The 27,030-nt window shown below is 42.4% G+C and overlaps 1 protein-coding gene across 10 annotated transcripts in view; it reads right to left on the reverse strand.

Moving 5' to 3' along the window:
* VPS35L (VPS35 endosomal protein sorting factor like) overlaps positions 1-27,030 on the reverse strand; it is a 1,435,757-nt gene that overhangs the window by 281,635 nt on the left and 1,127,092 nt on the right. For all 10 annotated transcript variants that reach the window (XM_073591197.1, XM_073591205.1, XM_073591203.1 and 7 more), the window contains one exon: positions 9,760-9,874. In XM_073591197.1, coding sequence (XP_073447298.1) covers positions 9,760-9,874 — 115 coding nt within the window. The remainder of the gene's footprint in view (positions 1-9,759; positions 9,875-27,030) is intronic.

Here is a 27,030-nt window from a genome sequence, read left to right on the forward strand (position 1 = left end):
GTGAAAAATTTAAGGGGGTCTGAATACTTTCCGTCCCCACTGTATATATAAAAGCACAGGAGAAGTCCAAATCAAAGCGCACACCTCACATTAATAACCAGAGAAAGTCTTTTCTAAGAATTGCATATGGCAGTTTATTGAAAAAAACAAAAAAAAACAAAAAAAAAACCTTTTAAGAGACCGGCATAAATTACTATAATTTGTGCTGAGTATAGTCAAGTAGCCTCCGCACATGGCTCTAAGCCTTGGGCCACAGCGCTGCAAGGCCAGGGCCCCCTTATGTCTACAGCTGAAAAATCACAGTCCAGCAACCCGCTGTGGGCTACAATACTCTGATGGGTTTGGTTATAATGTAAAAATATTTTATAACACAGTACAAAAAACAAAACAAAAACATAAGTATACCTTAGGGTGTAGCAAGATGGCCGCTGCTCACACCACTGGGTCGGGAGCTGAAGCTCAGCCGTCCACCCACAGGAGAATGTATAATCTGTCTCTTCCAATTTCCATGTCCCTATGAAACCACAGATGGTTACCAGCTGATGGACCAGCAAGTGGGCAGGCTCAGGAAAGTGCAGGGATATGCAGGGTGATGCAGAGACTAACTGACCACCACAGGAACTTCAGAAGCCGAAAACTGGGAACCGGGAGCTAAAAGCCAGCAACAAAGGACACAGCAGACTAGCTCAGGTTAATGCTGCCACTATAACCATGGAGAAACTGGGCTGGGATCGAGTTGGTCAAACGGGAGGCCAGGTAGAACAGGATGACAGCCCCTCTTCACTCTCCACGCTAAAACTAAGCCGCGCTGTAATCCCCAGACTCTTCCCGATCCGTCCTCCAATCCGCCCTGGCTGAGTCAACTGAGTCCACAGCTAGTGACTCTGCCCGTGAGCAGTGGCCATCTCTGGTCACTGATGCAATTACCAGGTTGGGCATCCTAGGAGCATATCAGGATGACAGGAGCTCCCCACAACACGTCTGCTCAGAACCTTCAGATACCCCCCATATTACTTTTATACAATATCTACATGTTCTTTTGGATTCTACCAAGTTTAATAATTTTTTACTGTGGAGACACACAACAATGAGTCTGGTGTTTTTTAATGATATTACTATTGTGATAACACTATGTTGCTATGCCTATATGTTATTAGAAGTACTATGTTATGTAATTAAAGTTTAATTGTTTTACTTTATTATATTGGATGTATTTTGTTACTATGCAAGATAAATACTCACAATTATAGTTTACCCACCAGACATCATCATGTTGTGTTGCCTCCCTGGTTTCACACAAAATCCCAAACCTTGCTTCTATATAAATGTCAGGGATGGAGGTATATTTCAACATCCTCATATAAGTCCCAAACCCCTTTTTTCTTCTTTTCTTGGTCTCCAATCATCTGTCCCTCCAAGCAGACAACAATTACACACATAAACCTTCACCACTTTAATCAGAATTTTCTACTCTGCAACTGACCACCTCCATGACAAAATCTCACTCCTGTCTTGCCCTGACCTGGCTATGTCTGTCTACAACAGTTCACTTTCATCTACACTGGATGCTCTTGCTCCTCTCCCTACACCAAATATCAGGCCCTGAAAATTACAACCTTGACAGACTGACGACACCAGAAACCTTAAAGTAGAGTTCCACCCAAAAAAAACAAAATGTCATTAATGTGCATGAAATCAATTAAAAAAATAAACATTTGGAGAATTTTTACTTACCTTTTTATGCCTGTTGCTATGTGGTCCCTTGAAATCTGCCTCCTTCAGCGCCTGGGCTCCTGACGTCACTTCCCTCGGCACCTCCACTCGCTACTGCTCCTGGTAGATGTGTGTCATCATTTCCCAGGAGACAGTGGGCAGCGCCGAGAGCTAGGTTGCCATAACAATGGGGCGGCACTTCCAACGCCGCCGCCCGTTGTTATGGCAACCTGTATACTTTACAGCGCTGCTACTGTGTATTACTGCGCATTCGCGAGAAAGGGCAGTGCATGCTGGTCGCTCAGCAGCACTGATCCCAGAAGGAAATGCTTGTGGGCTTCACATGCCCACAGGCAAGATGAGAACGTTCAGGATTAAAAGTTGCTTTTACATACTAAAACGGACATCGGGATATTTTGCACAAAAAACGTAGGCATTACATTTTGATTACATGATTTTTGTCATTTAGAAAAAAAAAATGTATTATACTTTGGAACTCCGCTTTAAGAGACAAAGCCACGTACTGGAGCGATTGTGGTGTAAAACCAAATCCCAGCATACATTCACCCAATATAAATCTGCCTTCTTAACCGCTTGCCGACCAGCCGTCACAGTTATACTGCGGCAACATGGCTCGACTGCACAAATCGACATCATGTTACGTTGGTTTCCTTTTTGTCCACTAGGGGCGCGCGCCCGCACGGAGCCGATGCGAGTGCCCGGCGGTCGTGATCACCACCGGGCTCCCGCGATCGCTCGGGGCACACGGAGAACCGGGATCTGTATGTGTAAACACACAGTTTCTGGTTCCCTGAGGGGAGAAGTGACAGATCGTCTGTTCATACAGAGTATGAACAGCAATGTATCTCTTCCCCTACACAGTCCACTCCCCTCTTCAGTTAGAACACACACTAGGGAACACAATTAACCCCTTGATGGTCCCCTAGTGTTAACCCCTTCCCTGCCAGTGACATTTTTACAGTAATCAATGCATTTTTATAGCACTGATTGCTTTATAAATGCCAATGGTCCCAAAAATGTGTCAAAATTATCCGACGTGTCCACTACAATGTCACAGTCCCGATAAAAATCGCAGATCACTGCCATTACTAGTAAAAAAAAAAATAATAATAAAAATGCCATAAAACTATCCCCTATTTTGTAGACACTTTTGCGCAAACCAATCAATATATGTTTATTGCGTTTTTTTTTTTACCAAAAATATGTAGAAGAATACATATCGCCCTAAACTGAGGAAAAAAAATAGGTTTTTTTTATATATTTTTGGGGGGTATTTATTATAGCAAAAAGTAAAAAATAATGCGTTTTTTCCAAAACTGTCGCTCTTTCTTTGTTTATAGCGCAAAAAATAAAAATCGCCCGTAATCAAATACCACCAAAAGAAAGCTCTATTTGTGGGAAAAAAGGACGTCAATTTTGTTTGGGTGCAACGTCGCACAACCGCGCAATTGTCAGTTAATGCGATGCAGTGCCGAATCGCAAAAAGTGCTTTGGTCAGGAAGGGGGTAAAATCTTCCGGGGCTGAAGCGGTTAAAATACAATTCCTCCCTCCATGCTGACAAACAAGCCTACTTTGTCACACGCATTAATAACCTGTCCTCTAGTCCTCATTGTCTCCTCTCTACTTTTAACTCTCTACTTTCTCCACCACCATCTGCACCCAGTAACTCACTCACTGCTCACGAGATTGCCAATCACTTCAAAAACAAGATTAAAAGTGTATGTTAACCCAAAAAAAAAAAAAAAACGGATCCTGCTCCTTAAAAGCAGGTTATATGACACAGTGCTTGTCCTGTGTCATTTGGACCCCTGTAACACCTAAAAAACCTGGCTGATCCTGCCAGTTTCTCCCCTCCCCCTCTGTAAACTGACCACGGTAATCATGGCTGCTGAGCCCTGACATCATGGTCAGTCTACGTGCCTCCGTCATCCACAGCCTGCTGTCTCTCCTCTCTGCTCCTGTGTCATCCCCCCATCCTGCCTTTCGGCTCCTGTGTCAGGGTCCGCCCCCCGGATGCTGCTGCCTTAATAACATTTCCTACCTTATATGATCCGCTCTGTCCCCCCTGTGTGTCTGTTGTATAAAAAAAAGCTGTATATACTTTAACTGTGAGCGCTGATCAGCAGTCACATGATGCGCCACATCTCTCCGGCTCTCTCCTCCTCTCCTCCAGAGTGACGTCAGCGGGGGAATCTCAGCCCCTCCCGCTGCATCTGTCACACAGAGAGGGGAGCGATGCGGCGTGTCGCGTGACCGCTAAAGCGGTTACAGATAAGGTATTTACGGCTTTTTTTTTATACAACAGACACACAGGGGGACATATCATACACCAGAACAGATTATAGAAAGTACATGATGTGGGTTACCAAACCCTTTAATGCAATTCGTGTGGGCATCTCCACTGCACAGACATCTATCCCAGTTAACATACCCTGTACAAATACACTCTCAACACTTTCCTCTTTACATTGCTACTACCTTAGAGGTCACTAAAGTTTTCTCAGAAGCCTGCTTTACCACCTGTCCTCTGGATCCCGTTCCCTCACAACTACTATGGTCGCCCTCTTCTTCTATAATTATGGGAAAATTACCGCGCTACCAAAGAAAAGGATAGCTGCTGACTGACACTACAATGTGACAAATTGTGTGAGAATATATGTAAAAAAGTGCAGCGCTAAATGGGTATATGTGTGTGAACCAATTTAAACACACTATAATGTGTTTCGACAATAAGTCAGTGAACACTAGTAAATGGAAATAGATATACCCAATAGGAACACAAAATAATGTGTATCAACAATAAGTGAATGAACGCTAGTAAAAAATATATACAATGACACAAATGAATATAGATGCATGTGAGTTAAACGTCAGCACAATAAATACATATAAGAAAATCAAAGTGCATAAGTGCCAAAATATATATTGGCCACAAGGAACTGGGCAACAAAAAAACAAGGTGCAATCATGAACACAAGCACAGTGGCCTCCATCATCTGTAAATCTGTATCTGGAAGAAGTTTGGAACCACTAGGACTCTTACTAGAACGTGCCGCCCAGCCAAACTGAGCGAAGGGTCTTCGTCAGGGAGATGACCAAGAACCCGATGGTCACTCTGACAGAGCTCCAGCGTTTTTTCTGTGGAGAGAGGAGAACCTTCCAGAAGAACAACCATCTCTTTAGCACTCCACCAATCTGGCCCGACAGAAGCCATTTTTCAGTAAAAGGCACATGACAGCCCACCTGGAGTTTGCCAAAAGACACCTGAAAGAACTCTTCGACCATGAGAAAAAAATCATGGTTGGAGGAAAGCAGGCACCGCTTATCACCTGGCCATGTAAATGTGATTTTTTAATTTTTTTTTTAATTTTCAATACATTTGCAAAGATTTCAAATAAACTTCTTTCATGTCATTAGGGGGTATTGTTTGTAGAATTTTTAGGAAAATAATGAATGTAATCCATTTTGGAATAAGGCTGTACCATAACAAAATGTGGAAAAAGTGAAGCCCTGTGAATACTTTCTGGATGCACTCAAATTACTATTGCTGTGTATGTTTGTGTGCGTTTCATTTTATTTTTTTCTCAGAGATTACTTAAAGTGGAGTTCCACCCCCCCCAAAAAAAATAAAAAATTAGGAGAAATTTTTTTTTTTTACTCACCTCTAAATTCCTGTTGCTAGGGGGTCCCTCGTAGTCTGCCTCCTTCGGTGCCTGGGCTCCTGACGTCACTTCCGTCGGCGCAGGAAGGGAGATCGCCTCTCCCCCCTCCCTCTTGTCAATCATCTGGGAAACGTGACCGGTCCCAGATGATTGCGCGCCCACAGCCGGGCGCCCACAGTTAAAATGCCGGCGCCGCCGAGCGGAGGGGGGGGGGCGAGCGGGGCTTCGATCCCCCGCATCGCTGGACCCCGGGACAGGTGTCTGATTATTAAAAGTCAGCAGCTGCAGTATTTGTAGCTGCTGACTTTTAATTTTTTTTTTTTAAATGGGAACCCCGCTTTAACATTTCCTTATAACTTTGTCTATTAGGACTGAAGGCATCTGCTGTAATTTTTGTAACAGAGCAGGTTCTTCAAAGACAGGTTCCTGGTCTCTGTTCATGCATCTCAACCAATTGGCATTAGTCTGGCAAATAGACGTGGCAACATTTAGCAGCTGCAGGGCTGCACCTGCAAGAGTAAATAAGGCCTTTAAAAGGTCTTCAATCCGGCCCTGGTCGTAGGGCGATTGTTGTTTGATAGTCTACGCTACACCCTATAGCACATCCTTTCTGAAGCTTTCTCATGAAATTCTACATTGTGTCTATTGCTCATATATCTTCTGCATGGGAATAGTACAACTGTTCTCTCTTTTATATTTTAATAAAAATCATTGTACCAGAAAAGAGCTTCAAAATGACTATCAACAGACTCCATAAAGGGGTTGTAAACCTTTGTGGTTTTTCACCTCAATGCATTCTATGCATTGAGGTGAAAAACATCTTGCAGTGCAGCAGCCCCCCAGTGCCCCCATTTTATTTACCTGAACCCTCTTTTTCTTGCGCCGGGGACAAGCACCCAAGCTCTAGCCGGTGTCTCATGTCCTGATTGGCTAGATTGATAGCAGCGCAACCATTGGCTTCCGCTGCTGTCAATCAAATCCAATGACGCAGGCACGGGGGGGGGGGGCTGAGTCCGGCATTCGTGTCTGTGGACACAAATGATGGACTCGGAAGCGCACCCGCAAGGTAACCCCCTCGGGGAAGTGTATCCCCGAGGGAGTTATCTGATGTGGGGAGGAGCCATGACAGCCACCGGGGGACCCCAGAAGAGCAGGTTTGAGGCCACTCTGTGCAAAACGAGCTGCACAGTGGAGGTAAACATGATATATTTGTTATTTTGAATAAAAGAAAAACAAACCCTTACAATCACTTTAAGGAGTCAATCCTTCACCCTCAGTAGGAACTGTCAGGTGTTTATTGACAGCTGAAATGGCAGGCTCCACTACCAGAATAGACCATTTCTTTCTAAATTTTCTTTTGTATAGGTTAAATTGCAGCAACAATCTTAGTGCCCATAGGGGTCTGTTCTGGTTGTGGAGAGTCAGGTGCTGTCAGGTAAAGACTAGTTATTTCTCTACTTTTTTTTTGTGGAATTGATGTATGATGTACATTTTGTTTGACTTGGGGGCTGTGGTGAAATTTCAAGGGTCTAAACAGAGAAAGACTGAGGACAGAGATTTCAAAGTTCATTTCTCTGCAGCCTTAGTTGCATTTGACATGAATGAATAGGGAGCACTATGAGGCTTCCAGTTCTTTCACAAACTAAAGTAAATACAGTTTACTATGCCTCAGTTATGAACGAACACAAGAGCAATCGGTCTTGATTGATCACTGTGTTCATTCAGGAAAGGCAGAGGCCAATAAATATAACATTTATAGCCCCCCTGCTCTCCATTCTGAAATAATCCCCAGCTGCAGCCAGTGGGAGGTACAGGAGGGGAAGCTGGCAGTGCTGTGGGGGAGGAGGAGGAGGGGGGCCCAAACATCAGAGGGAAGGGTAGTGGGGGTGATCAGAGTGGTGGGAGATGGGGGAGGGCACAGATATGGAACCAATCCTCCTGTTGTTCCCCCTGCAGGGCAATCGGTAGGAGAGAGAGGAGGAGAAGCCAGCTGTGTTGCAGGGGGAGCCACAGGAGGATTGGTTCCAGTGATAAGACAGTACAGCTGGTCTTCCTGCTCCACAGGTGCCCTGTTGAACTGATGGGGAACTGATGGGGACAGGGCCCAGTAAAGGAGGGCCAGCTATACCCTCTTATCAGTGGCCCTCGGATATCACTCGAAATCTGAATCCAACCTGTTTCTGGGAACATGGTTATTAGAGGACACTGTACTGGTTTGGCTGGTTATCGGGTCAAACACTAGTACCAGATGACTGGTGTGGCTGGCGATCAGGTCACTGATTCTGGGTAACATTGACACTATACTGGTGATCAGGTTTAAATATTAGACTAAATATTAGCACACAACACATGGACACAGACTTACACTATGAGGATTCCTTGTTTCTCCATACATATGGATTTGTTCCGGTGGATACTTATGTAAAGAACAACGTGGATCTAGTTGGAAGGGGATCGCTGAACCTGAGAGGGGGATTCCGGGTCTCCAGGATTCCGGCCACAGGATTTATTCATGCCCTTCACCCTTGCAGGGGTTGGGCTTTCTGGTGAGTGAGGGCACAAGAGGGGGCCTGCCAAACACGGATACACTAACATTGAAATTCGCTGGGGATTACATACCTGTCTAATATACCTTCACTGGACAATTTACATTGGACGATTTTGATTGTATCACATACACCAACTTATTTAATACTTGTTTGATTGCACATATCTATTACTCTCATTTTTTGATTAATTCACCTCAAATTGCACTTTTTTTATCAACATTTTTTACTATTTATATCAGTAAGTTCACAGATGTTTATTTGGCCCATTTACATATATTTTTTATGTATTGTCTATGGTACTGGGCACGTGAGTGGGTTTTTTAAATGCTGATATTACTTTTTATGTCATCTTTATCCATCTTGTACCATGTATGATTTTGCATCTTTTCACTTATGGTAGTGACTTGCATATTCACACTTCATGTAATATACGTAATGGATTAACTTACAGGATTTTAGTCAGATTCTCTCACATAGTTTGCTGTGGACTTTGGTGCACACTGCACATTTATTGTACATTAATTTTTCACATTTTTTATTCACATTTTCACATTTCCATTTTCTGGTGGGTTGTGTTTTTGCGTTTTTTGATTTTTCCATTATCTGTGAACAGCGCCATTCCCCTATTAGAACATTCTAGTACTGGTGTGGTTGGCTATTAGGCCAAACACTGGCACTAGATGACACCTGTACAGGTTAAAACGCGTCCATCTTAACTTGTTTTCTTGTTCTTTGTCTAATTAAAATGTTGATCAAAAGGCTTAGCATATTGACCTAATAAACTGTGCTACAAAATGAAAATGTGAAATCCGTACTTTGATATACCGATGCCTTCTTTTTTTGTGTCAATTCTTCGTTTAAGAAAGTAAAAACGTAAAAGAAGAAAACGAATTGAACTGGAATATGATATATTTCTCATAATTTTTGTAAGGCTGCACTTTAATAAATGAGGCTAAGCCATCTTTATTGATCGTATTGTTCACGTGTTGTTTTTCTCTGTTACCTGCCACTGTAAGGGGGCTCTGGCACACAAATAGAACTATTAGGCAAAACTTTTTTTTTTTCCCATGTTGGATAGAGTAAGGAATGGTTATAATTCCTGTAAGATTTTATTTTTTTTTGCTATCTGTCCCCCATAGTGAAAATTTATCTTCACTTCTTGTCCCATAGCCAAAACAGGAAGTGAGAGAAAATCCTTACAAATGAAGGGAATCCCTATGTAACAACATAAAATGTGGTATTTTCTTTTACTTTCACTGTCAATGAAAAAGGTAAACAGGGATCTCCCTAACAGGAACACAGACAGCAATAAAAAAAACAGGGAGGGGGTCAAATCCCCCTCCAAGCCATCTAAAATGAAAAAAAAAATTGCCTTTAGTTTTACTTTACTTTAGCCAACTTTTCACTTGTTGCTAAATAAATATGGTAGCTACCTCTGCTGACTTGTTTCTGAAGGTGTATGTTCCAGGGATGTCATCCTTAAGCCTGGCACACTACATGAGAAAGAGCTGGAACAAACATATCCCAAGAGTTGAAGCAAATGCTTGTCCCAGGTCAATGACTTATCAAATGACACAATGAAGGAAGGAAAAAGACAACAGCCTAGAGCTTGCAACAAAATACTGTCAACTACTACCTTTAAAAAGCTCATGCTATTAAATACATTAGTTTGTTAAGGCTTTAAGCAAGAAGCACTGGTTTGTAGAGCTCACCACGTGGAAGGATTTAAAGAGCTAATGTACTTTGTACGATCTTAAACGGACTCTAGTTTCCAGTAGCAATCATGAGTGAGGCATGGGTTTATAGGGCTCACCTTGTGAAAGGCACTGATTTGCCAGAGCCACTTGGCCAGAGTGAAGGTACAAGTTGAGCCGGGTAAAGATGCTGGTCAGAGAAGGTATAGTGATGAAGCAGAAGGCAACACAAGCCTGGTAAAAAAAATGGAAAGACAATATACATTAAATTGGCACCATAAGCATTGTTGGGCAGTGATATATATAGTTTTAAGAAAATTTAGATATTTGTGTAACGGAGATACAAACTTCACAAGTATTAAGAACAGATTTGGCACATGGCAAAATTTATATGGAACCATACAGGAAACATCAAATATGGGATAACACATTAAAATGGGATGCCACTTAAATCATGCTAATTTGGCATCTTTAGCAATATTATCACAAAAAGTGTAATCATTTTATTTCAGCATGCTTTATATCCAATTAGAACTAGATGAACAGAGCCCATTGTTTTAAATACAGTATGTAAAATACCTTACAGTCAGTTTGTAAATTGCAGTTTTTACCAACATACAGATGTCCGAGGCATGAGGTAAATTTTGTAAAAATAACATGCAGCACAAACATACAACTACAAAACCGTATATATGTATATAATAATTAACACCACATGTATCCTAAAAAAAAAACATTGCTTGAGTTGATTACAGTCGTATTAGTGCACTTGCAAAAAAGTGCTGTCCGTGATCCTTTTTTTATTTGCACTAACATACAATTTTTCAGGACAAGCTTTCAAGGCAAGTCCTCTTCCTAAAGGAATTCTTCAGGAGGCTAAGGCTTAAAGAATATTTTTACAGCAATGAAATGAATTATAGGACAATAGAATGCAACCAAGAGAAAAAGAACAGCAAATTCATACCTCCACAAGGATGCAACCCCAAACTGGACACCTATATTGACAGCTTCAATCTGTGAAGCATACCTCCACAAGGATGCAACCCCAAACTGGACACCTATATTGACAGCTTCAATCTGTGAGTTACATCCCTGATATCCACTCAGCAAAAGAAAATATTATACAATCTTTCACCACTGGAGCGAAGGGCTATACGCGATTTACACAATAATCAGGCCATCACCTGCGAACCAGCAGATGAAGGGGAAGCAGTTGTGATGGATACACACAAATATATACAAGAGGGCCGGAGGCAGCTGGCAAATGCTACTTACTATAAAAAAAATGGATTATGATCCAACCCAGGATTTTACTAAGCAATTAAAAGGTCTCATTAAAACACTACCAACCCACCTACATTTAGAACCTATCAGTGTGATTCCAGATAATGCAGATATTGGGGACCTCTACATGCTGCTCAAGATCTACAAGCCAGGAAATCCAGGCAGACCCATCATAACAGATATGAATACACTAACCGAACAAATCTCAGGCCTTGTAGAAAAAATGTTAACGCCATTGGTGATTTTCTGAACAAGGGCAACAATATACAGCAACTACCACCAAACACACTTCTAGTCACCTGGATGTAGGATCTCTGTATAGTAACATCCCAAACAATGACGGGTTGGCTGCAAGTCACAGATTCTTATCATCCACACCATACCATAAATACACTGCTGAGGATGTTACACAGCTCATTGAATTCATTCTAATGCCCCGCACACACGGTCGGATTTTCCGATGGAAAATGTCCGATCGGAGCGTGTTGTCGGAAATTCCGACCGTGTGTGGGCTCCATCGGACATTTTCCATCGGATTTTCCGACACACAAAGTTGGAGAGCAGGAGATAAAATTTTCCGACAACAAAATCCGTTGTCGGAAATTCCTATTGTGTGTACACAAATCTGACGGACAAAGTGCCACGCATGCTCAGAATAAATAAAGAGATGAAAGCTATTGGCCACTGCCCCGTTTATAGTCCCGACGTACGTGTTTTACGTCACCGCGTATAGAACGATCGGATTTTCCGACAACTTTGTGTGACCGTGTGTATGCAAGACAAGTTTGAGCCAACATCCGTCGGAAAAAATCCTAGGATTTTGTTGTCGGAATGTCCGAACAAAGTCCGACCGTGTGTACGGGGCATAACACACAACTACTTTACTTTCCATAATGACATATATCTTCAATGTATGGGTACTGCTATGGGAAGTAAAATGGCACCCCCTTATGCAAACTTATTTATGGCTGACCTGGAGGAAAAATTCCTGAACTGCATAAACCAAATCCATGCAGATACTTTTGCTAGATCAATGATATTAATCATATGGACAGAAGGTGAAGAAAATCCAAAACAATTTCACTCATTGATCAACACTTTTCACCTATCAAACTAAAAATGGAAGACACATGTTAATTTTCTAGACATCACAGTATACATCAGGGACGACAAGCTTCACACCTCAACATACAGGAAACCCACTGACAGATGCAACTATCTCCATAGGTTCCAGTTTTCACCCCCAAAACACTAAACGGGCTATCATACACAGCCAGGCCATCAGATACCACAAAATATGTTCAGACTCAGAAGACAAATATAAACATCTCAGAACACTAGCAGACTCCTTCCATAAGAAAGGTTACAAGGACAAATCCATCAAGTAGGGATCGACCAATATAGTTTTTTCGGTGCCGATGCGATACCGATATTTTGGCCACCTCTCCTGCCAATAATTTTTGCCAATATTTTGAACATAAAAAAAAAAAATTACACTGTCATTTTACACTTTTGTTTTTTATCACTGTTATTGTTGTCACAAGGAATGTAAACATCCCTTGTGACAGTAATAGGCATGTGAGAGGTACTATTTATGGAGAGATCGGGGGTTTAGAAGACCCCAACCCCCTCCTCTGCACTTCAAAGTATTCAAAATGTCAAGATCTGCATTTTTAAATACTTTATTTGTTAAAACTGGTGCCTTGAGGATGCCAGTAATCCGGAAGTGATGTCATGACATCACTTCCAGATTACTAGATCCGAGACCCCAACGAAGCATCGGCTTTGTTCGGGTCTTCGGCCAGCCGTCAGACGTGCCAGCTGGTTGCTCGGGCCTACCGGTGGGACGGGAGTGCCCGGTCGAGTGGTGGAAGGTGGTGGGAGGGGGAAACGTCCCCCCCGCTGCTTGTAATAACAGCCGTGCGGCTGCTGAGCCGCATCGGTTGTTACTACAATAAAGCCAACCATCCGCTCTAAGGAACGGTACCAGGGTGATGCATGAAGCTTAAAAGACGGAAGAAAAGATGGAAGCTTTTTCTTACGAAGAAAAACTTCCAAGCCCAGCTAAATTTTGTAAAAACACAACTTAAATCTCCCAAAAGCATGTGGGAAAATGTGTTATGGTCTGAGGAAACCAAGGTTAAACTTTTTGGCCATAATTCCAAAAGATTTGTGTGGCACAAAAACAACACTTCACATCACTAAAAGAACACCATACCCACAGTGAAGCATGGTGGTGGCACCATCATCCTTTGGGACTGTTTTTCTTCAGCTGGAACAGGGGCCTTAGTCAAGGCAGAGGGAATTTTGAACAGATGCAAATACCGATCAATATTGGCACAAAACCTTCAGGCTTCTTCTAGAAAGCTGAACATGAAGAGGAACGTCATCTTTCAACATAGCAATGACCCAAAGCATACATCCAAATCAACAAAAGAATGGCTTCACCAGAAGAAGATTAAAGTTTTGGAATGATAAATAACCAACAAGTCCTCTGAGTGGGACTCTGGCGGGGCAGTGAGCAACTAAGAGGTCACAAGGGAGTACAAAAATATAAAGTTTTAATTGATCAAGGTTAAAAATAGATAATTACATGTACAGTACATAAAATATGCCAGATGCAGATACAAACATACACAATTTTAACAGCAACAGTTGACAACCACCATTAATCTGTTGAGAAATGATGCAGACAACAGAGATATCCAACGGGTTTCGAGTCTGCAATATTGGTTCTCTTCTTCAGGGGTAGGATGTTACAACAGGACATTAATACGTCTACTGTAATTAGTAAAGGAAAAGGTGTAAAGATATATATATATATATATACGCATTGCAACAACATGTTAACCGCTTCCCGACCACCTCACACAGATGTACTGTGGCAGAAGGGCACGTACAGGCAGATTAACGTACCTGTATGAGGCGGCTTGCCGGCGCGCTCGCCGGGAGCTCTGTCAGTGTGATCACGGGTCCCGCGGACTCGATGTCTACGGGGATGTCTACGGGGATACCCGCGATCGTCTCATAAAGAGGAAGAATGGGGAAATGCTAATGTAAACAAGCATTTCCCCGTTCTGCCTAATGACACTGATCACCGCTCCCTGTAATTGGGAGCGGTGATCAGCGTTGTGTCACACATAGCCCATCTCCCCCCCAGGTAGAATCACTCCCTAGGACACACTTAACCCCTACAGTGCCAGCTAGTGGTTAACCCCTTCACTGCCAGTCCCATTTACACAGTAATCAATGCATTTTTTGATCGCTGTATAAATGTGAATGGTCCCAAAATAGCGCCAAAAGTGTCCAATCTGTCCGCCATAATGTCACAGTCACGATAAAAATCACTGATCGGTGCCATTACTAGTAAAAAAAAAATTATTAATAAAAATGCCATAAACTATCCCCTATTTTGTAGACGCTATAACTTTTGCGCAAACCAAACGGTTATTGCGATTTTTTTTACCAAAAATATGTAGAAGAATACATATCGGCCTAAACTGAGGAAAAAAAACTTTATATATTTTTTGGGGATATTTATTATAGCAAAAAGTAAAAAATATTGATTTTTTAAAAAAAATTGTCGCTCTTTGTTCATAACGCAAAAAATAAAAGCCGCAGAGGTGATCAAGTACCACCAAAAGAAAGCTCTATTTGTGGATAAAAAAAGATGTCAACTTTGTTTGGGAGCCACGTCGCACAATTGTCAGTTAAAGCGACGTAGTGCCGAATCGCAAAAACGGCTCTGGACTTTGGCCAGCCAAATGGTCCAGGGCTTAAGTGGTTAAACAAGCATAGAAAATTACATTTTACACTGACCATATAAATTGCATAAACATTCAGGGTATCTTGCATCCAGTTTAAAAAAACGCTAAGAGCAGGCTGCAACCAGAAGCCCACCCAGATCCCGGTCCAGGGAGAAGAGGCTGCAACTCAAGGCACATCAGGGCCCAAAGGGGGAAGCGTAATTCACAAAGGGCGTCCCGAAGAAACCCTCTGATATCCCCTTCATATGTGTTGAAGCAACAATAATCGCTATGGGGACAAAAGAAAAAGGCGAATAGTATAGTGCAGTGATGGCGAACCTTGGCACCCCAGATGTTTTGGAACTACATTTCCCATGATGCTCATGCACTCTGCAGTGTAGTTAGGCATCATGGGAAATGTAGTTCCAAAACATCTGGGGTGCCAAGGTTCGCCATCACTGGTCTAGTGCATAAACCAAAAAAATGGAAATATATCTAACATTAAACTATATCTAAACGTCTATATATACATATCCGTATACCACAAATATATATAAAATATAAAGAGGCAAAAGCAAGGAATATACCTCCCCAGCCACTTTCATGGATATCAAAGGTTTGATAGAGATCTATTATATGTAAACCAGCCACAGTGTACAGGGAAGCTCCTGGATATTGCCAAAGAGCAGAAAGCCTGTAAATGAGTGATAAGATGGGAAGGGGGGTAAATACACAAGACATAAGGTGAAAAATCAAATCCCCTAGTAAAACGTCATTGGTATCCCCTCAAAGGGTATGGATGGAGTAAAATAGCAGGGCAATTACCTGAGTATGGCTGGTAATGTGGATAGTCCTAGGTGCTTCAGTATGCAGCATGAGAGGGTCAGATGGGCTGGTGCCATGTTTTAAACAATTAGGTGGAAACTAACTGGCTAATCCTGAAGATGATTCATGTTCCTGTCCATAATATGTATTGGTCGGGGGGAGTCGGACCCCCCACGACCGGACCAGCACCCCCCTCACAACCAAGAGCGGCAGCGGCTGACCCGGGGACCTACAGTGGCGGCAGAGCGCGACATCTCGGTACTGAGGACAGTAATCACCCCACAGACGCAGACGGAGGAGGCGGGATGACATCCAGCTGGACCGGGAGGTGGAAGGCTGACAGGGAGAGGCAGCGGGTAAGCGAAGTGCAGACCGGAGGAGAGAGTGTGAAGCTGATCAGTGAATCGGCGGCACTGAAGGTGACTGACTGCTAGTGTCAGATTACAAGGGGAGGCTGTGCAGAGTGACACAGACACAAACTACAAAACCTGACTGACAGTGTATGTGAGTACCTGAGTATTGTGTGTACCTGAGTATTTATTATTATTACTACTATTATTATACAGGGCTTATATAGTGCCAACAGTCTGTGCAGCACTTTACAACATGGGGACAAACAGCACAGATACAATACCATTCAATACAGGGGGGATTAGAGAGTCCTGCTCATTAGAGCTTACAATCTAGAAGGGAGGGTCAAGTGAAATAAAATTGTGGGGGATGATCAGATGGAGAAAACAAAAATAAAGTTGTTAGGTGTGGGTAGGATAGGCTTCTCTGATGAGGAGGATTTTCAGGGATTGTCTAAAAGCTAATAGATTAGGAGATAATAGGACAGATGGGGGTAAGGAGTTCCATAGAATTGGAGAGGCTCTGGAAAAGTCCTGGAAGTGAGCATTGGAGGAGGTGATGAGGGAGCTAGAGAGCAGGAGGTCTTGGGAGGAACGAAGAGAACAATTAGGTTGGTATTTTGAGACTAGGTCAGTGATGTAGCTGGAGGCAGAGTTGTGGATGGCTTTGTAAGTAGTTGTTAGTATTTTGAATCTAATTTGTTGGGTGAGCGGAAGCCAGTGGAGGGATTGACAGAGAGGAGTAGCAGACATGGAGTGGTTGGTAAGGTGGATGAGTCTGGCAGCAGCATTCATGATGGATTGAAGGGGGGATAAACTATGTAGAGGTAAGCCAATGAGGAGGGAGCTACAGTAGTCGGGGCAAGTATTGTGAGTACCTGAATATTGTGTGTACCTGAGTATCATGGACTGCGAGTGCATGTGGGCTGCAAGTACACGTGGACTGTGAGTGCACGTGGGCTGTGAGTACCTGTGTATTGTTGAGTATTAGTGTCAGGAAGCTAGTTAGTTAATTTGGACAGGATATAATTCCCCAATCCTCATTAAATTAGTAGGTACGATCCCCAGCGGGTGTAGAGATGCGACTTGGTGTACATCTTGTGGCATGTATGCGTTCCTTGATCATCTGATTGAGGGGGAATACTGCTGTGCAAAATGCAAGCACATTGTTTCCATGGAAGCCCAGGATCTGAATCTAGGGAAGCAACTGTCAGCACTGAGAAGACCCTCCATACTAAAGGAGAGCCGGGAATGTACCCGGCAGGTGCCAGCACAGAGGCGGGTGGAGACAAAGAGGTGCAGGCACTAGAACAGCATAGATGGGTGACAGTAAGGAAGGTTAGAGGGGAAAGTGCCAGGGAGGCCGATCCTGGGCTGGAACATCCTAATAAGTACTCTCCATGGAGTGACATTGGTTAAAACATTCAGGGACCAGCACTGCTGGAGCTAAGGGACTCCCCTAGTTGCCAGGGAAAGAACTCCTCCAGTGAGAGTCGGGGGGAGTGAAGGGAAAAGAAACACAGATTATGGTGGTAGGGGACTCAATTCTTAGAAGGACAGAGAAGGCAATCTGTGACAAAGACCTGATGCGCCAAATTGTATGCTGTCTACCGGGTGCTTGGGTTGGGCACATCACCAATCTGGTGGCCAGATTACTGAGGGGCTGGGGAAGACCCGGCTGTCATGGTGCACATTGGCACCAATGACAAAGTCAGAGGCAGATGGAGCTTCCTGAAGAACGATTTTAGGGACCTAGGAGCTAAACTGAGGAAAAGGACCTCCAAGGTAGTATTCTCAGAAATACTACCAGTACCTCGAGCCACATCAGAAAGGCAGAGGGAGATTAGGGAAGTAAACAAGGAGCTGGTGTAGTAAGGAGGGGTTTGGGTTCCTGGAGAACTGGGCCGACTTCTCAGTCGGTCACTAGTTCTACAGAAGGGACGGATTGCATCTAAATGAGGAGGGTGCAGATCTGCTAGGAGTTAAGATGGCTGAAAAGTTAGATGGGGTTTTTATACTAGGCGACAGGGGGAAGGGGCCACAGGTATTGATAGTCAGAGCGGAACATATTCCAGAGGGTAGTATTGGGGGCATTAGTGGTAGGTTGACTAAAGCACATAAATCTGAGGTAAGCATAGTAACAAGTCCTATTTGCAATATCGAAACATCCAATAAGAGGACAGTATGCGACCGGTCTAAACTATGTGGCATGTTCACCAATGCCAGGAGCCTGGCAGACAAGATGGGAGAACTAGAGATACTGTCGTATGAGGAGGATTTAGATTTTGTGGGAATTTCAGAGACTTGCTTCAACAGCCCCTTATCGCTAAAAGATAGGGGGAGGGGTATGCCTGTATAACAAGAATAATGTACAAGTGAATGTGAGAGATGACATCACTAAGGGAGCTAGGGAGGAGGTGGAATCCTTATGGGTAGAGCTCCAAAGGGATGAAACTAAGGATAAAATAATACTGGGAGTATGCTATAGGCCCCCTAACCTGAGGGAGGAAGAGAAGACAGATCTCCTATAACAATTAGGATTAGCAGCAAGGATGAGAAGTGTCATCATAATGGGGGATTTTAATTATCCAGACAGACTGGGCGGAAGGAACTGCGCATTTGTCTAAGGCTCGCCAGTTCCTAAATGTCTTGCAGGACAATTTCACGCGTCAGATGGTAGACTCACAAACTAGAAACAAAGCATTACTAGACTTATTGATTACCAACAATACAGACCTGATCACGAATGTGGAAATAAGGGTCAATTTAGGAAGTAGCGATCACAGGTCAATTAGCTTCAGTATAAATCACACAAATAGGAAACATAAGGGGAATACAAAGACATTGAATTTCAAAAGAGCCAACTTCCCTAAACTACGGACCTTGCTAGAAGATATAAATTCGGATGAAATCTTAGGAATAAAGAACACGGAGGAGAGATGGGTTTGCTTTAAGAGCATATTAAATAAGGACATTATCCAGTGCATCTCATTAGGAAATAAATTTAAAAGAGCGAACAAAAGTCCTAGGTGGCTTAACTCCAAAGTAAAAATGCATATAAAAACAATGGAGAAGGCCTTCAAAACATACAAGGCTGAGGGATCATCAGCAGCATTCAGACTTTACAAAGAATGCAACAAGAAATGTAAGGGTGCAATTAGGGCGGCTAAGATAGAACACAAAAGACACATAGTTGAGGTGCGCAAAAAACATCCCAAGAAATTCTTTAAGTTTGTAAACAGTAAAAAAGGAAGGACAGACCATATTGGCCTCATAAAGAACGAGGAAGGAAATCTGGTTACAAAGGATGGGGATATGGCGAAGGTATTGAATTTATTCTTCTCAATCTTTATGATGGAATCGGGGAGCTTCAGTAACCAAAACTGCAGCGTTCATCCTGACACATCACAGGAAGCACCCTCATGGCTAACAGACAACAGAATTAGAAATAGACTTAGAAAACATTAATAAATCACCGGGACGGCTTGCACCCGAGGGAACTCAGTCAAGTAATTGCCAGACCATTGTTCCCAATTTTTACTGACAGTCTACTGACTGGAATGGTACCAGCTGATTGGAGAAAAGCCAATGTAGCTCCAATATTTAAAAAAGGGGAAAAATACATCCCTGGGAATTAAAGACCAGTTAGTCTAACATAAATAGTATGCAAGCTCTTGGAGGGGATGATAAGGGACTATAAACAAGATTTTAGTAATTAAAACTGTATCATTAGCAGTAATCAGCATGGATTCATGAAGAATCGTTCTTGCCAAACCAATCTATTAACATTCTATGAGGAGGTGAGCTGCCATCTAGATAAAGGAAGGTCCGTAGACATGGTATATCTGGATTTTGCAAAAACATCTGACACAGTTCCCCATAAACATTTACTGTAAAAAGTATGGTCCATTGGCATGGACCATAGGGAAGGGTACATGGATTGAAAACTGGCTACAAGGGACAAGTTCAGAGGGTGGTGATAAATGGGGAGTACTCGGAATAGTCAGGGGTGGAAAGTGGGGTCCCCCAGCGTTTTGTGCTGGGACGAATCCTATTTAATTTGTTCATAAATGACCTGGAGGATGGGGTAAACAGTTCAATCTCTGTATTTGCAGACGATACTAAGGTAAGCAGGGCAATAACTTCTCCGCAAGATGTGGAAACCTTGCAAGAAGATCTGAACAAATTAATAGGGTGGGCAACTAAACAGCAAATGAGGTTTAATGTGGAAAAATGTAAAATAATGCATTTGGGTGGCAAAAATATGAATGCAATCTACTCACTGGGGGAGACCCTCTGGGGGAATCAAGGATGGAAAAGGACCTAGGGGTCCTAGTAGATGATAGGCTCAGCAATGGCATGCAATGCCAAGCTGCTGCTAACAAAGCAAACAGAATATTGGCATGCATTAAAAAGGGGATTAATTCCAGAGATAAAGCGATAATTCTCCCACTCTACAAGACTCTGGTCCGTCCTCACCTGTATGCTGTCCAGTTCTGGGCAGCAGTCCTCAGGAAGGATTACTGGAAATGAAGCGAGTACAGAGAAGGGCAACAAAGCTAATAAAAAGGGACTGGAGAATATTTATGGTATAGTTATGAAGAAAGGTTACGAGCACTGAACTAATTCTCTCTGGAGAAGAGACAATTGAGAGGGGATATGATTTTAATTTACAAATACCATACTGTTGAACCCCACAATAGGAATAAAACTTTTCCGTGGAAGGGAGTTTAATAAGACACGTGGCCACTCATTAAGATTAGAAGAAAAGAGATTTACCCTTAGACTGTGTAGAGGGTTCTTTACTGTAAGAATGGCAAGGATGTGGAATTCACTTCCACAGGCGGTGATTTTAGCGGGGAGCATCGATGGTTTAAAAAACTATTAGATAAGTACGTTTACGACCACAACATACAGGGATATACAATGTAATACTGACATATAATCACACACATAGGTTGGACTTAATGGACTATCTATGGTTTTAAAAAAGGTCTTTGTACTGAATTTATCACCTACCTAATGGACAAATCTAAAAATAAGTTCTTAGAGTCTACTTTCCATGATAGTGCATTAGTTCTATTATTCATATTTAATCTCAACAGAACGTTATTCCCCCTTCCATCAAAGTATAATCTGTAAATTGTTTGTAAGCCACCACCAGCTCATGTGGTTTATTGTCCAGGACACACCCAGCTTCCAATTTTGCCATAAAAATTTGGCAATACTTTGGGCAAATTTGGCTCCAATAGCACTTCTGGGATTTTGCTTATAAAACCTCATATTAGGGGTCGACCGATATATCGGCCGGACGATATTTGGTGTTTTTTACTTAATCGGCATCGGCCGATTGTGCTGATAAAAAAGGCCGATATAAGCGCGACTTGCAAATGACTTCTGTAATAGAAGTCAATGCAAGTTGCCTGTATTCTAATGTGAAGCGACTTCTCCCTCCTCTGGGCAGTCTGCCAAATCTGATAAAAAGAACCTGAAGAGATACAATGTTTACACTTTTGAATGAACTGAGCTGTGTGTAGAAGCTCTCAGTTTAACCATTTAAAGACTAAATCTTTTCTGACACTTGTTGCTTAAAAATCCTGTATTTTCTGCTAGAAAATCACTTAGAACCCCCAAACATTATATATATATATTTTTTAGCAGAGACCCTAGATGGCGGTTGTTGCAATATTTTATGTCACACGGTATTTGCGCAGCAGTCTTTCAAACGCAATTTTTAAAAAAAAAATACACTAATAAATTAAAAAAAAAAACTAAGCAGTAAAGTTAGCCCATTTTTTTTGTCCAAAAGTTTTGATTTCCTGTTTTTGTGTATTTATTTTCAAGATATAGTTTTTTTTTTATTTTTTTTTTATCTAAATTCTACATACAAGTGAACTGCTTGGAGGTTTGTTTTGTTTAACAAATGTATAAATGTAAAAAATTTTCTGTATCACTTAAGGTTGCTTTCACAATGCAGCGGGCATGCGTTGACGGTAAAACGCTGCTAGTTTTAGCGGCGCTTTACCGTAATTTTAGCGGCGCTATTCGGCTGCTAGCGGGGCGCTTATAACCCAGCTAGCAGCCGAGGAAGGGGTTAAATGCACCCCTGAAGCGCCGCTGCCGAAACGCTTTGCAGGCGCTTTGGCAGCGGTGCGCATTCATTTCAATGGGCAGGAGTGGTGGTATACACCGCTCCAAAGATGCTGCTTGCAGGACTTTTTTTTAACATCCTGCCAGCGCATCGCCTCAGTGTGAAAGCACTCGGGCTTTCACACTGAGACTGCAGGGGAGCCGTTTTACAGGCACTTTACAAGCGCTATTTTTAGCCCAAAAGCGCCAGAAAAACGCCCCAGTGTGGAAGGGGGCCTAACTGTTAAATTTTATGAGATGAAGGAAAAAAAAAAAAAAAAATCGGCCTAATATATCGGCCCAAAAAAATCGGCATCGCATATTGGCCACGATTTCTAAATATCGTCCAGAGAAAAACCCATATCGGTCGACCTCTACCTCATATTGTACCAAAATAGCAGTGGCTGAGCCCGAAAGCAAAACACTCAAATAAAAACTTTTAATGTCTTCTAGAGAGTGTAGAGTACTTTGCCAAAGGCTATTTCAAGGCTTTCGTGGAATGTTGAAGGTATATAATAGTGTATAATGAACTGATGTCTGCCATAACCAAAAACTATTTTCTGACACTTCTAGACCTTTTAAAATTTGTAATAAATGTGTAGTGTCCCAGAGGTATGCCTCTATTTGCTGAGATAATGGTTGTTTAATCAGTTCCGACTCAGGCCAATTCTGACATGTCTCTCCTACATGTAAAAATCTATTTTTTTTTTTTTGCTAGAAAATTACTCAGAACCCCCAAACATTATGTGTGTGTGTATATACAGTATCTCACAAAAGTAAGTACACGCCTAGAATTTTTGTAAATATTTTATTATATCTTTTCATGTGACAACACTGAAGAAATGACACTTTGCTACAATGTAAAGTAGTGAGTGTGCAGCTTGTATAACAGTGTAAATTTGCTGTCCCCTCAAAATAACTCAACACATAGCCATTAATGTCTAAACAAAAAGTGAGTACACCCCTAAGTGAAAATGTCCAAATTGGGCCAACGTGTCAATATTTTTTTGTGGCCACCATTATTTTCCAGCACTGCCTTAATCCTCTTGGGCATGGAGTTCACCAGAGCTTCACAGTTTGCCACTGGAGTCCTTTTCCACTTTTCCTTGATGACATCATGGAGCTTGTGGATGTTGGAGACCTTGCGCTCCTCCGCCTTCTGTCTGAGGATGTCCCACGGATGCTCAATAGGGTTTCGGTCTGGAGACATGCTTGGCCAGTCCATGATCTTTACCCTCAGCTTCTTTAGCAAGGCAGCGGTCACCTTAAAGGTGTGTTTAGGGTCGTTATGTTGGAATACTGCCCTGCGGCCCCGTCAAAGATGGGATGGGATCATGCTCTGCTTCAATATGTCACAGTACATGTTGACATTCATGGTTCTCTCAATGAACTGTAACTCCCCAGTGCTGGCAGCATTCATGCAGCCCCAGACCAGGACACTTCCACCACCATGCTTGACTGTAGGCAAGACACACTTGAATTTGTACTGCTTACCTGGTTGCTGTGACACACGCTTGACACCATCTGAACCAAATAACTTTATCTTGGTCTCATCAGACCACAGGACATGGTTCCAGTAATCCATATCCTTAGTCTGCTTGTCTTCAGCAAACTGTTTGTGGGCTTTCTTGTGCATCATCTTTAGAAGAGGCTTCCTTCTGGGATGACAGCCATGCAGACCAATTTGATGCAGTGTGCGGCGTATGGTCTGATCACTGACAGGCTGACCCCCCCACCCCATCAACCTCTACAGCAATGCTAGCAGCACTCATACGTCTATTTCCCAAAGACAACCTCTGGATATGACGCTGAGCACGTGCGCTCAACTTCTTTGGTCGACCAAGACGAGGTTTGTTCTGAGGGGAAATTGTCCTGTTAAACCGCTGTATGGTCTTGGCCACCGTGCTGCAGCACAGTTTGAGGGTCTTGGCAATCTTCTTATACCCTAGGCCATCTTTATGTAGAGCAACAATTATTTTTTTCAGACCCTCAGAGAGTTCTTTGCCATGAGGTGCCATGTTAAACTTACGGTGACCAGTATGAGAGAGTGAGAGCAATAACACCAAGTTTAACACACCTGAGACCTTGTAACACCAAGGAGTCACATGACACTGGGCAGGGAAAATGGCTAATTGGGCCTAATTTGGACATTCTCACTTAGGGGTGTACTCACTTTTGTTGCCAGCGGTTTAGACATTAATGGCTGTTTGTTCAGTTATTTTGAGGGGACAGCAAATTTACACTGTTATACAAGCTGTAGACTCACTACTTTACATTGTAGCAAAGTGTCATTTCTTCAGAGTTGTCACATGACAAGATATAATAAAATATTTACAAGAATGTGAGGGGTGTACTATTTGTGAGAATATATGACACTTTGCTACAATGTAAAGTAGTGAGTGTACAGCTTGTATAACAGTGTAAATTTGCTGTCCCATATATATATATATATATATATACACACACACACACACACACACACACACACACACACAGTGGGGAGGGAAAGTATTCAGACCCCCTTAAATTTTTCACTCTTTGTTATATTGCAGCCATTTGCTAAAATCATTTAAGTTCATTTTCTTCCCTCATTAATGTACACACAGTACCCCATATTGACAGAAAAACACAGAATTGTTGACATTTTTGCAGATTTATTAAAAAAGAAAAACTGAAATATCACATGGTCCTAAGTATTCAGACCCTTTGCTCAGTATTTAGCAGAAGCACCCTTTTGATCTAATACAACCATGAGTCTTTTTGAGAAAGATGCAACAAGTTTTTCACACCTGGATTTGGGGATCTTCTGCCATTCCTCCTTGCAGATCCTCTCCAGTTCTGTCAGGTTGGATGGTAAACGTTGGTGGACAGCCATTTTTAGGTCTCACCAGAGATGCTCAATTGGGTTTAAGTCAGGGCTCTGGCTGGGCCATTCAAGAACAGTCACGGAGTTGTTGTGAAGCCACTCCATTATTTTAGCTGTGTGCTTAGGGTCATTGTATTGTTGGAAGGTAAACCTTCGGCCTAGTCTGAGGTCCTGAGAAGTTTTTCGTCCCTGTATATCCCTGTACTTGGCCGCATTTATCTTTCCCTCGATTGCAACCAGTCGTCCTGTCCCTGCAGCTGAAAAACACCCCCACAGCATGATGCTGCCACCACCATGCTTCACTGTTGGGACTGTATTGGACAGGTGATGAGCAGTGCCTGATTTTCTCCACACATACCGCTTAGAATTAAGGCCAAAAAGTTCTATCTTGGTTTCATAAGACCAGAGAATCTTATTTCTCACCATCTTGGAGTCCTTCAGGTGTTTTTTTTTAGCAAACTCCATGCACTGAGGAGAGGCTTCCGTCTGGCCACTCTGTCATAAAGCCCAGACTGGTGGAGGGCTGCAGTGATGGTTGACTTTCTACAACTTTCCATCTCCCGACTGCATCTCTGGAGCTCAGCCACAGTGATCTTTGGGTTCTTCTTTACCTCTCTCACCAAGGCTCTTCTCCACCGATAGCTCAGTTTGGCTGGACGGCCAGCTCTAGAAAGGGTTCTGGTCGTCCCAAACGTCTTCCGTTTAAGGATTATGGAGGCTGCTGTGCTCTTAGGAACCTTAAGTGCAGCAAAATTTTTTTGTAACATTGGCCAGATCTGTGCCTTGCCACAATTCTGTCTCTGAGCTCTTCAGGCAGTTCCTTTGACCTCATGATTCTCATTTGCTCTGACATGCACTGTGAGCTGTAAGATCTTACATAGACAGGTGTGTGGCTTTCCAAATCAAGTCCAATTAGTATAATCAAACACAGCTGGACTCAAATGAAGGTGTAGAACCATCTCAAGGATGGTCAGAAGAAATGGACAGCACCTGAGTTAAATATATGAGTGTCACAGCAAAGGGTCTGAATACTTAGGACCATGTGATATTTCAGTTTTTCTTTTTTAATAAATCTGCAAAAATGTCAACAATTCTGTGTTTTTCTGTCAATATGGGGTGCGGTGTGTACAATAATGAGGAAAAAAAAATGAACTTAAATGATTTTAGCAAATGGCTGCAATATAACAAAGAGTGAAAAATGTAAGGGGGTCTGAATACTTTCCGCCCCCACTGTGTGTATATATATATATATATATATATATATATATATATATATATATATATATATATATATATTTTTAGCAGAGATGATCCAAATACTCCCAGAAACACTGGATGATTGCTATGATGATGCATTTCTTGACTTGAAAAAGGAGGCCACACCTCTAAAATGCATTGTCATAGCAACCATCCTTTGTTGACAGCTCCCCTTTCGTTCGTGTGCACCTTAGGGTTTTTAGTCTGTCAGGTGCATGTGCAGTAGGTCCCGCACGTCGGGCTTTGTGGCGGCGGCGGACTCCCCGGGAGTCTTGGGTCATCTAGGCTGCTGTGCAGTACACATGGGTATCCTCTCCATGGACAAAGAGCGTTATCATCCAGGAGAGGCAACTAGGAACCAAGTTATGTAACTGCTCTATGCTACTTAAGGTAAGCGCATTGAGTTAAGATTTTTTTTTATTGCTAGTTTAATAAATGGTTTTACACTAGGGCGAGTGTGCGCTCTCTCTCGTTTTGCTGATCCAGAATTGTTCCTGCCACCCGGAGAAATCTATCAGAGCTGCAGTAGTTAAGGGTTTAAGAACGTACCTTATAACTGGGATGGGATATGAAGATCAGCACATGTGCTAGTGTGTTTTTCTTTAGATTCACAAGATAAATGAAGATTTTGGTTCAGCAATTTTGTTGGATTTAAATTCGCAACACCCCGCAACACAGAGGTAAAGGAGTATGTGGCAGTGTAAACAAGGGCTCCAACTAAGCCACACCCCCAAGGAGTATTGCTCCATTCTGGAGTTTAATCATCCGGGGGTGTAGTGAAATGCGTAATATTGTTTATCCTCTTAAGAGAAAATTTTGAATATATTTTGAAAGGTTTTTTTTTCTTTTTACACTCGCTCTATGTGATCTGTATCTGGTTTTATTTATGTATTAAAGTATTGCAATTTGTTTATTGCTTATGTATATTTACAA

Source organism: Aquarana catesbeiana, linkage group LG06 (genome assembly GCF_042186555.1).
Source record: "Aquarana catesbeiana isolate 2022-GZ linkage group LG06, ASM4218655v1, whole genome shotgun sequence".
NCBI lineage: Eukaryota > Metazoa > Chordata > Amphibia > Anura > Ranidae > Aquarana > Aquarana catesbeiana.